The sequence below is a fragment of the Astyanax mexicanus genome, chromosome 21 (genome assembly GCF_023375975.1).
Source record: "Astyanax mexicanus isolate ESR-SI-001 chromosome 21, AstMex3_surface, whole genome shotgun sequence".
Classification (NCBI taxonomy): domain Eukaryota; kingdom Metazoa; phylum Chordata; class Actinopteri; order Characiformes; family Acestrorhamphidae; genus Astyanax; species Astyanax mexicanus.
In genome coordinates, this window is record NC_064428.1 from 33718563 (window position 1) to 33731622 (window position 13060).

At 36.7% G+C, this 13060-nt stretch overlaps 1 protein-coding gene across 1 annotated transcript; it reads left to right on the plus strand.

Annotated features, from left to right (window-relative positions):
* The first annotated feature begins 919 nt into the window (after positions 1-919).
* On the plus strand, positions 920-12360 carry fam161a (FAM161 centrosomal protein A). Its single transcript, XM_007260610.4, has 7 exons — positions 920-1230; positions 5277-5539; positions 6386-7687; positions 8600-8767; positions 9394-9493; positions 10489-10649; positions 11700-12360. The coding sequence occupies exons 1-7, from the start codon at positions 1090-1092 to the stop codon at positions 12094-12096; spliced, it is 2532 nt and encodes an 843-aa protein (XP_007260672.3). The 5' UTR covers positions 920-1089; the 3' UTR covers positions 12097-12360.
* The last annotated feature ends 700 nt before the right edge of the window (positions 12361-13060 follow it).

Consider the following 13060-nt stretch of genomic DNA (forward strand, 5'->3'; position numbering starts at 1 on the left):
ATTTCTGTGATGTTAGAAAAAAATTATCAAGTATTTGCTTATCGAATATCTTATTCTTTATTCTTTTTGTTGATTATCTGAAAAAAACTGTTCTTAACAGTATTTAAAAAAAAATCAAGCTCTTCATATTTATACAGCACTAGTCAAAAGGTTGTAGATTAATATTAAAAACATGAAAAAGATAGGGGACACAAGCATTTAGCATTTATATATTTTTGCAGCTCCTGCCAAACATAAGTTCCTTAGATTTTACCAATTTGAAAACCTCGAAAATAATGGATGATGGAAGATGGATGATCACAAGCCATCAACCCAGACTGATCTGCTTGAATTTTTTGCAGCAGGAGTAAAGCAGCATAAAGTAATGCAAAAGCAGTGTGTGAGACTGGTGGAGGAGAACATGATGCCAAGATGCATGAAAACTATGATTTAAAAAACAGGGTTATTCCACCAAATATTGATTTCTGAACTTTATAAATATGAACTTGTTTTCTTTGCATTATTTGAGGTCTGAAAGCCCTGCATCTTTTGTATTGTTATTTCAGCCATTTCTCATTTTCTGTAAATAAATGCTCTAAATGACTAAAATATTTTTATTTGTAATTTGGGAGAAATGTCTGTAGTTTATAGAATAAAACAACAATGTTCATTTTACTAAAACATAAACCTATAAATAGCAAAATATTTTATCTGTTTTATAGCTATATATGTATATATAAATAATTGGAATTTAGAACGTTTTGTCCACATATATTGTCATTTTGTATAAGTATTATATTGTATTATATGTAAAATATGTATTAAAGATGCCTTTTCTTTAGGAACTATTTTCCCTCACAGCACTCTGTAGTATCTGTATATCCCTCCGCCACATGAAAATACGTTGTGGTTTACGGAGCGGGCATGGCTTGGACTTTACATGGGCGTGGCCTGCAGAAGCTGGTAGTCAGTGAGGGGGGGGCGGTGCTTGTTGCCTGGTGACCGCTGCAGGGCGTCTCTTCCCGGGCTGAGCTGGAGCGGAGGAGCCGCTGACGGAGCCGGAGGTCGGAGCGGGGAGGAGCGGAGCCGGATCCCCGGGGCAGGGGCAGCATGGAACGCTCTCACCGCGCGAACGTGCTGGTGACCTCGTGTCTGAAGACCCCCGTGGACCCCCACACTAAAGCCCCCGTGGCTCTGTACGAGCGGGAGAACGCAGCCCGCCGCCCGGATAACCGACACTATGAGAAAGAGGCGAGTAAACTTTAATTAATCTAACTATAGAGCTAACTTAAAATACCCGAAATTCAGTGTTTTTACATCATTTTAAAATAATCTACATTGTAGATTAATACTAAACACTCATGGGATTATTTAATTTAGAAAAAAAGTGTTAAACAAACCAGAATATGTTTTATATTTTAGATTCTTCAAAGTAGCACCTCTTTCTTAGATGACAGTATGAACATTTTTGCATTTTGCAAGTTAATTCGTTGAATTTCTTGCCTCTTTTGTTTGAGAGCATCAGCTGTAGTGAAGAGGTAGAGTTACAGGTATACAGTGAATAATAGCTCTATTAGAGTAATGTTCTAATCCAGATTATGAGAAGAACTACTCAACTAAGTAAAGAAAAAAATGAATCTAAGAAGAAATGATGGTCAGTCAATCTGAAAAAAAGAATTTCAAGAACTTTAAAAGTATCCTCAAGTGCAGTCAATGCAAAAAACATCAAAACCTTTGTAATGATGGAACTGGTACTCATCAGGACCACCACAGAAAAGGAGGAGCAAGAGTTTTCTTTGCTGTACAAAAACCATAAAACACTTCGTATGATGGAAGTGGTACTCATCAGGACCGCCACAGGAAAGGAAGAGCAAAATTTTCAGAGTTACCAGCCTCAGAAACCGCAAAAAGTTAACAGCTCCCAGATACAGAGTATTTTGGTTTGTTTAACACTTTTAAGTTACTACATGATTCCTTATATGTTCCTTCATAGTCTGGACAAAAAACTAAAAACACTCAATTTAAGGTGTGTCCAAAACTTTGGGTAGTACTGCATGAGTATTTCTTTAATTAAGAGTTCATAGTGTTTTTAGAAGTGTGCATTGTGCATTGCTATGCTATCTTGACGCTACAAAATTTGTGTAATCAACAGTTTTGAAATGAAAATAATATTATTTATGGTAATCTACTGTCCAAACATAAAAGTTATTGTGACAATAAATCCATGTCATAAAGGAAATCAGACTATTATTTCTGCCCTTTTTTTGCAATATACAGTGATTAAACTGCAGTTTAGCCTTTTAATAAAGAATGGCTATTAATATTCCCAAATTACATATCCACATAGGGCCTGTATGGGTAGAGAGCACTTAAAAATGATGAGTTTCTTTGATTTTACCAAATTGAAAACCTCTGGAATATAATTAAGAGGAAGATGGATGATCACAAGCCATCAAACCAAACTGAACTGCTTGATTTTTTGCACCAGGAGTAAAGCAGCATAAAGTTAGCCAAAAGCAGTGTGTAAGACTGGTGGTGGAGGAGAGAACATGATGCCAAGATGCATGAAAAAAAACTGTGATTAAAAAACAGGATTATTCCATTAAATGTTGATTATTTCTGAATTCTTAAAACGTTATAAATATGAACGTGTTTTCTTTGCATTGTTTGAAGTCTGAAAGCTCTGCATCTTCTTTTGGTTATTTCAGCCATTTCTCATTTTCTGCAAATAAATAAATGCTCTAAATGACGATATTTCTATTTGGAATTTGGGAGAAATGGTATACAAATCCACTCAGAGCCCACATAACAAATGATCAATAAAGGAATAAATAATATACTAGAGATGAGCAACTGTTAGCTTAACGTACCTGCCCTTTGTTCCAGTTCCAGTCTCCTTCACTCCATCCCTCATCCACAATTTAATCCTTTCTAATACATATTAACTCTAGAAACAGATACTAAGCTATTAAATGTTCTTTATTTTTGCAAACACTTATTTTATTCCCATATAAAGCTTTATTTATTCTCCTAAACTCAGGCTGTGGTGAATAAGGATGGCCTTTATCACCTGTTAGATGTGAAGCTATTGTTTGGTGGCTTGTCTTTACTGAAGGACACTCAATCTGCCATCTGCTGCTCCCAGTAAACAGACCAGCAGATAATGAGCTTACCATCTCCTCAGAGCCTGTGCACTATAATACAGCACACGCCTCACACACCAGACCAGAGCACATTCACTAAAACACACTGCAAACTGTATATACATTACTGTGTAAATGTTTAAAATGAAATAAAAAAAACAGTACAAGTTTACGTATGCAGTAAAACACAAATATTAAAATACTATAATACAAAGATCACTCTTGTTGTTTATATAGTGTTCATAATAGGGATGTTCCATATTCTGTTATATTCTATTTTTATCTGCAATAATTAAGTTTAAAAGCTGTCTATATTGTATTAAATTAGCTATTTACTGTGATGATTTATTGGTATTTTTGTGTAATTGTTAACAGGGCTGCATGGTTGTTGTTTTAGAATTGCCATCCCAATGTGTGTAATGTCACATAATGCTATTACTCACTTTTATTTCCCATGAAAAATCTACCTGTTATAATTAATTTTACTTTATTTGTGGATTCACAGAGTGCATTATTAATAAAATGGCATGCTGGATCATAGACTTCTAGCAAAATCTGTTGTAAATTTGTGTGTATACGCTTAATATCCTTTATACAGTATATCACAGATCAGCAAAAATCACCCAAATTGTTAATGTTTGCATACTTTTTTGCACAGTTTTGTGTGGTAGAGTTTTTGGAAATTTACTGTTATTAACAAAATAGACAAATGCTTACTCTTTTTATTTCTACTGGATGTTTACAATTGTTCTATTTATACAAAAACAAACTTGTCAAACATACATTTTTGCTGTAGTAGTATAATCTTGAAATTACATATATTTCAGTGTTTATTTTGTCATATTAACAAGAATATTATTATAGAGGTCACTGTCGCCCACCCCCCGTTTACACTGATATAAGAACTCATGATATTAATCATTAAGAAATATATAAAATATATACTTTTATGGAGATGTGGATTTCATTTTCCAGCAGGACTTGGCACACTGCCCACACTGGTAAAAGTTCCAATTGGTCTTATATAATATTCAAATTTTCTGAGACACTGATTGTTGTTTTTTTATTGGCTGTAAGCCATAATCATCAATAAAAAAATAAATAAACGCACCAAATATTTGGCAACCAGAATTATTCAGGTAAAGACAAAAAAAAGACAATATAATTTATACCAAACAATGACTTGTTTGTTGTAAGTTGTATTGCACAAGTATTTGAATCTGCATTCAGAATATTTGAATAAAATTTACTTAACTTTTGATAAACTTACTATTCAATGGGATAATTAATAAATTTGTATTTTGAATAGTAGTAAATATCATTTAAAAAACAGCAAACTTATGATTTTCAGATTTTAAAAAATCTAATTCATACATTTTCAGATTAAAAATATATATATATATTCATACATTTCCAGATTTTTCTAAATCTGATTAATACATTTTCAGATAAAAAAAATCTGATGCATACATTTTCAGATTTTAAAAATCAGATTCATACGATTTCAGATTTAAAAAGAAAATCGGATCCATACATATTCAGCTTAAAATATCAGATTCATAAAGAAATTTATATCATTAAATTAAATAAAAAATAAAAAGTGGGATGGGAAGAAATTAGAACATAGATTTTAATTTCTGAATCTGAAAATTTAAAGATCTACATTTTCTGATTTAAATTTTCTATTTTTTTTCTAAAAAGACAGACAAAATAAACGAAAATGAGAAAAATAAAAGAAATAAACGCTTAAAATAGATCACTCTGTGTTTAATACATCTATATAATGTATGAGTTTCACATTTTGAACTACTTTTTGAACTACTGAAATAAAGTAATTTTTGTAGTGATATATTTTTTTTTTTTTTTAGCTGCACCTGCATGTACCATAATTTAGTATTCAGGTATCTATCTACATGTTAATATAAATATTTGATTCGATTGGAGTCATTTTGTTGGCTCCATATTTGTATCTGTATGTATTTGTCTGATTTTTAATTTTAGTTATTTTTTCTCTTTTTTTTTTCATATTGATAAAAAATGGCATCAGCAGTACCTGAAAATTTCGTAATTAGAAAAATCGACATTAAGAAAACGTGGTATTGTGGTATCTGTATACAGTAATTTCCTGTGTGATGAATCTTCTTTTCTGCACAGTTGGAGTACGACTCCGGCTCAGAGCTGGGGGCCGTGGACCCCCCGGTTAAAAACAGCAGCCCCCTGCTGATTAAAGACTACCGGGTAACGGGGGATCACATTGACCTGCGGGAGTTCTACTTCTCTAACGAGGAGTACTACCGCAAACTGGAGCAGCTGAAGAAAGCCCACCTCCGCACCATGGCCGAACTGGAGCTCATGTACCGCAAGAAGCTGGAGCTGAAGGGCGTGGCCCCTCTGCACAGCCCCGAGAGAGCCAATCAGTGAGTGATGATTAGCATAGGCCTGGATGGAGCCTGAGTGATTATATTCCCATCAGTCTTAGTGATTAAATATGATTACCAAGGATCTTTACATTATATGTACCATTACAATTAGGGACGCACCAAATATTTGGCAACCAGAATTATTCAGGTAAAGACAAAAAAAAGACAATATAATTTATACCAAACAATGACTTGTTTGTTGTAAGTTGTATTGCACAAGTATTTGAATCTGCATTCAGAATATTTGAATAAAATTTACTTAACTTTTGATAAACTTACTATTCAATGGGATAATTAATAAATTTGAATTTTGAATAGTAGTAAATATCATTTAAAAAACAGCAAACTTATGATTTTCAGATTTTAAAAAATCTAATTCATACATTTTCAGATTAAAAAAATATATATATATTCATACATTTCCAGATTTTTCTAAATCTGATTAATACATTTTCAGATAAAAAAAATCTGATGCATACATTTTCAGATTTTAAAAATCAGATTCATACAATTTCAGATTTAAAAAGAAAATCGGATCCATACATATTCAGCTTAAAATATCAGATTCATAAAGAAATTTATATCATTAAATTAAATAAAAAATAAAAAGTGGGATGTGAAGAAATTAGAACATAGATTTTAATTTCTGAATCTGAAAATTTAAAGATCTACATTTTCTGATTTAAATTTTCTATTTTTTTTTCTAAAAAGACACAGACAAAATAAACGAAAATGAGAAAAATAAAAGAAACACATGCAAATTAAATCTAATATTCGGCTTTAATTTTAGTAAATCTCAATTTACAGGTGTAAATATTATAACTTTTGTGTCTTTGGCTACAGGCTGCAGTGGGGCGGGCCCAACCTGCTGCTCCCAGGCAACTTGAAGAAGGCCCACTCCGCCCACGAGCTCAGAAGAGGCTCCGCCCTCTTAGACACCGACGAGGAGGAGTGTGCCGCTGATGACGACCAGGGTGACCATAGCAACCCTTGCAATGAAAAAGGCCTCCTTCTTTCACCCAAGGAGCGCATCAAGAACATGTGGCAGGACTTTAGTGTGGACAAATTATCTCCACGGCAGCGACACCTTTCCGCAACATCCACTCAGAGCCACCCGGGAGACCGCCGAGCGGCAGCACGGAATAGGGTCAGGACCAGAGCTCACAAATCAAAGAAACGCAGACAGACAGCTGAGAAGGAGATCTGGCGTCCGCAGGTGACGGTGCCCAAACCTTTCCGCATGATGCTGCGGGAGGCGGCACTCAAGAGCAAGGGTGTCAAATCTCGCTCGGAGATCGAGCGGGAGAACACAGAACTTCGGCAACAGCTTGAAGAGCTGACCGAGTGCCAACGGAAGTTTCGGGCCAGTCCTGTGCCGGCCCACGTTCGGCTACCTCTCTACGAGGAGCTTCAGGAGAAAGACGAGGAGCGACGGCGCCAACTGCGAACCAGGGAACAGCAGCACCTCCTTAGCATCACCCAGAAACCCTTCAGCTTCTTGGAGCGGGAGCGCTTGAAGAAGGAGCAGAAGGAGGTGCAGCTTCAAGAGCAGATGCTCCTGATCTCCAAGGAAGAGGAGGAGCGGAGGAGACGCCCGTTTAGGGCCAAACCCGTCCCCAAGGTGGTCAAGGAGGCGGCAACCGGCGAGTTGCAAAAAGAGGAGCAGCTCTACCGCTCTATCAAGATGCAGATGCGAGCGAGGGAGTTGCTGCAGAGCTCCTCAATGCCTCCTAGTATGCTAGCAAAGCGGCTCAGCGATCGACAAGCGCAGAAATCCGCCTCCCAGAACGACCAAGAGGCCGAACAAAGCCACCGACCCAAAATAAACGCCCAGGTTCCCGACTTCGATGCCACCTACAAGCGATTCCAGAACCAACTGGCTAGCAAGCGGGATCTTCGGCCCTTGACGGCCTGTGAACCCTTCCAGTTGCGTACTGCCAACATCGCCTCACACAAAGAACGTGTCATGGCTGAGATCGAAGCAGAGAGGAAGAGCCCTCGGGCAAATCGATGGCCCTTCGTCGCTCAAGCCGCCTTGTCGCCTCAAACCCCCTCGTCCTCTGTCTGCTCATCACTGTCGGGGAGCCAGGAGTGCCTACAGTCCAAAATCACGGATGCAGCCAAGAAACGGCAGGAGGCCATTAGGTAACCGAGCCCATCTTGCGGAAGCTTCCTGCGGAAGACCCTTCCATCCATTGAACTCAAGGCTTTGTAGAGACCTGTCTCCCAAAGATAAACCAGAATTCTTGTGGAAATTGTGTTGTTGTGTGTGTTTGTACATTTAAGAATGTTCCCCTTTACCATTTACCTCAAAGAACAAAGCACCCCAATGCAACAAAACCCAAGACCCCAACCAACCCCCAGACCCCAATAACCCCATGTGTTTGCTTTGTGTGCCATGCCTCTGTGTAACTATAGAAAGCTGGTAGACTGTAGAGAGTTCTCCCTTTTTCACCTTGCTGTACAATGTTTCACCCCATCCCTGTTCCTATATTTGTACCATTCATGTTTTAGTAAAGTCAGTGGTTCCACATGGAACCATTCAAACAACTCATGCATGCTTGGATGCTTTAATATTCCTTTGCTCTGGTTAAAGGGTTCTTTTAAAATGATTGATGGTGGTTCCACTCTTCTAATGTATCTAAGAACCCCTTTTAGTACATATAAAGAACTTTTCATGCTTACACTGTAGATTTACACTGCTGTCTGGTTCTTAAGGGATTCTTTAGTAATGGCAATGACTGGTTCTGCACTGTCATGCCAAAAACCATGAGACCACTTCTCGTGAATCACATGGACTTGCCATGAGCACAATTGCCAGCGTTGAAGATCATTCACAAGATACATATTACAATACAGTGGTGAACATTCCCAAATGATTGACTGAAATCCAATCTATATATCACCAAAACGGGCTCAACTAAACTCCACCAGCACCCCAGCAGGAACATCTCCCTCCCTACTGTCTTGTCGTCTTTTTAGCCCCCTCTGGACCCTCCTCCCCTCACCCAATCCATCAGCCCAACCCTGAGATCAGCCCCTCTCCCCTCTGAGCAGGAAACTTCTAGAGCAGAGGAAGAAGGCTGAGGAAGAGGAGGAGCGATGGAAGGAGAGGCAGCGGCAGAGAGAGAGGAAGCTGCAGAAGGTGATAACCAAGCGAGCTCAGGCCAACGATCCCCACGTGACCCTAGCACAGACCTGCCAGTCCAAACTCAAAGAGTTCAGGTATTCACATCCAGAGTCTACAGCTGAGAATAATGGCCACATGGTACTGTATTCACTTTGGTAGGGGGCTACAGCAGACTTACCAATACTATTATAAATAAAGCAGTATTATGTCATTATGCGAGAATTGGTATTTTATTTATTTTTTTGGTCCTCGGCTTCCTCTACAGTTGTGGAGGGCGACTCACTTTTATTCAACTGTCATTAACACAAATGGCTGTACACATGCATTTCTGGACAAGCTGAGATACAACATTCAGAAGCAGTGTCTGTAATAAAAGAATCTTGTGGATATTTTAATATTACAGGATTTTACACTAATATAACCTAGGTTAACAGTGTTAAAGAGAGTTAAGAGAGATCTTGTTTGTGCAGCTCCACCAAAGTTACGTAGTGCACTAGCAGCGTTTTGGCCCAGAGTTGGAATGAAAGAGATGCTTCTATTCCAAAGGTGTTTAAAAACTTTTGAGCAATTACAATATATGTAAATTAGCTTTGTTTTGGTTTGCTCTACAGAATAGACCTTTGCTCTCTACTGTTGAAAACTGACCCAAACCTTTTTTAAATCAAAGTGTCACAAAGTTTTTGTTGTGTTTATGTGTGTGTGTGTGTGTAAACTGGTGCAGGAAGCAGGATTTGCAGAGGCGCAAAGAGTATCGAGAGGAGATGAAAGAAATTCATGAGAGAGTAAAGAGCAGACCCCTGCTACTGGAGCAGATAGCACAGGTCAGCTATTCCACCTCTTTCATCAGTCTATCACAATCTACACTCACTGACAAATATATATATATATATATATATATATATATATATATATATATATATATATATATATATATATATATATATAGAGAGAGAGAGAGAGAGAGAGAGAGAGAGAGAGAGAGAGACCACTTAAAAATGATGAGTTTCTCAGATTGTACTAAATTGAAAACCTCTGGAATATAATCAAGAGGAAGATGGATGATCACAAGCCATCAAACCAAACTGAACTGCTTAATTTTTGCACCAGGAGTGGCATAAAGTTATGTAAGACTGGTGGAGGAGAACATGCAAAGATGCATTCAAAATTGTGATTAAAAACCAGGGTTATTCCACCAAATATTGATTTCTGAACTCTATGAATTTAAAGTTTTCTTTACATTATTAAAGGTCTGAAAGCTCTGCATCATTTTTAGCCATTTCTTATTTTCTGCAAATAAATGCTCTAAATGACAATATTTTTATTTGGAATTTGGGAGAAATGTTGTCTGTAGTTTATGGAATACAACAATGTTATGAATACAACAATGTTAATTTTACTTTTAATTTAATGTCTCCCCTTCTTTATATTATATATCTTATTTTCACCCCCCATCACTATTGCACTGTTGTCTTCTGTCTCATGTATGTCTACTGTGTCCTTGTTGTATTGTAAATATAATGTCTCCCATTCTTTTATTTCATATTTTTTATATGTATTTTCTCTACTTACTGTAATTTTTGGGAAGGAGAGTAACGTAATTTAAATTCTCTGTATGCCCTGTAAATATTCAGTATTAACAATAAAATTACTTGACTTGACTTGGGGAGAAAAAAAAAAAAGCAAAATCAGATTCAGAAACTAAAGTGGTCTCATATCTGTAAAGATGAAACGGCTCTATTACTATCTATCTATCTATCTATCTATCTATCTATCTATCTATCTATCTATCTATGTGTGTGTTTGTGTTTATGTACAGATGAATGCTAAGCAGGCAGCAGAGAAGCGCTACTCTAAAGCTTTGCGTGGGTGTGGTCTGAATGAAGCCTTCATCAGCAGTAAAGCATCCAGGAGCCCAGAACACACACGAGACTCCACCCCCAGCGACCTGTCCGACAGATACACTCCACACACACTCAGGTCAGCATCAGTTAACACTCATCTCTCATAACCTGACAACAGATTACATAGTGATCACTGTACTGTGATACTTATATATATAGTCTTTATATCACTACAGTTATTATAACTAAACTTACACTGCTCAAATAGGACAAGATAAAGGGGTGTGTGGTTAGGGTGGTTGAGGTGGTGTGGTGACTATAAAACATCATCACGTCATCCTGAACACTAAATGCAATCAAATCCTCACAGTGATGCTCAAGATCCAAGATCTAGCATAAAGTCTTCTTTGGTCAGTAGAGAAAGTTGCTCCAACAAAAGCAGAATCAACACTGTTTTTTTAATGAGCTTGATTTTGGAAGAAACAATAAATGGGAAGGTTTACTAAGAAATTTATCCATCAATTAGTGTATATGTAAATGAGCTTTATTTATATTGGATTTTACAAACTACAAATAGGGATGCACACAATATTTGGCAACAACTACTTTGTTCCTGTTCGTCTAAATACTATAAGTGAAAGACTGAACAACCAATTTACAGTATTTGAAGATATTCTTCAATGTTTCCTCTAACCTTAGGATTTTTTTTAACAGCAGCGATATACTCTCTCTCTCTGGCATCAGCTTACTACCTCTTCGAAAAAACTGTCTGTTTACCAGAAGAAAGATATGAGCTGTAGAGGGCTAGTATAGTAACGTTAGCTGAGCTAATTTAGCCTCAGCATTTGTCTGTTTACCAAAAGACTTGCTGCCAAAAGACTAGCTCGGGTAGCACTGCTGAGGTAAATTTCTAACTAAAGTAGAACTGCTGAGGTAGGTAGACATCTAAATGGACCAGTTTTGTTTTGTAATTGATTTTTCTCTAAAAAGCAAGGCAAGAATAAAACTACTTGATTCATGCAGTGTTTTAATGATTTTTGGTTTTGGACACAATTTGGTGCAATCCTAACAATAAGTTATTTTGTTTCATGTTTGATTGACATGATATGGGCCTTTTTTAACTCAGATTTTGTATTTCGAAGCACATGACATGTGTTTTATTCAACTTTTTCCTTGGTTTCTCCAGAGACCACCAGGACCCCACCGACCTGGCTGACGTGGCTAGCGGTGAAGAGTCTTTACCTGGTGATTATCCTGCTGATTACGACGACTACGAGCAGGACATCGAGGCTGAAATGATGGACGGAGAGAACGAGAAGGAGGAAGAGGAAGACCAGAGCGACCCTGAACAGGAGGGAGAGGATCAGCGCTCCTATGAGGATGATGAAGATCTGGATTACGCTGATGAAGGTCAGGACAATGAAGATGATGATGAAGGGAGTGACCTGAGCCACCACAACACTAAGAGCCGAGAGGAGGGAGGAAGACCATGCAGTGCTTCAGGAGATGGAGGGAGGAAGAGTGAGGATGAGGAAAGCAGGCAGAGCAGTCGGGCCTCCTCCAGAGAACAGGACAGAGACTGAGAGGAGTGACTCTTTAGCACCCCTGGTGGTGGAGGTGTTTTATTTTTGTTTTTGATCATTTTGATGAACATTTTGAAGATTAAATATATGTTACGTTATTAACTATATATGTCCTATACAGCCAACTACTACAGAGATAATATATATAAGCATTTATAGTATGATGCTAGATTATAAGTGTATTAATTTGTGTTTCATATTCTTTTTGGCTTGATATCAATTTCAATGTAATAAAGCTCTTCCCAACTGGGTGCTTTCATGGTGTATGGTTTTATATATCAGTGTTAATATGGTTACATCTCTATTATTGTTGTTTACTACACAGCAATATGTAAGACTGGGCAATTTATCATGAATATCAATATATAAGAAACTATATAAACATGATGTCAACCTGCCAGAAGTTGTAGTACACATCTTTTTGTCTGTCTATCTGTCTATCTATCTATCATTTTATATTTAATACTCATCACTTTTCATCTCCAAAATTATCTAATACATTCTACTGAATAATTTAATATTCATTTAATATTTTTAATTTTTAATATTTTAATATCTATTCATCCACCCCTTTTTATTACAAAAAATCTACCAATTTATCTATCATATCTAAATATACATAACATATCTAAACATCCATCATCACTTTTCACAAAATTATCTATCTATCTATCTATCTATCTATCTATCTATTATTTATATGCCAAAAATAATCAAATTCATTGTACTGAATAATTTAACCACCAACAAACCCCAGTTTTAGGACTCCCACCTACCTATTAGTATATATATATATATACTTGTGTATTGACATATGATCTATCTATTTGTCTGTTTGTATATCTATCATATTATATCTTAATAGCCATCATGTTTTATGCAAAAATTATCTAATTCATTTACAGACAGACCCTAGCTTTAGAACACCTACATATATATATTTATATATATATATATATATATA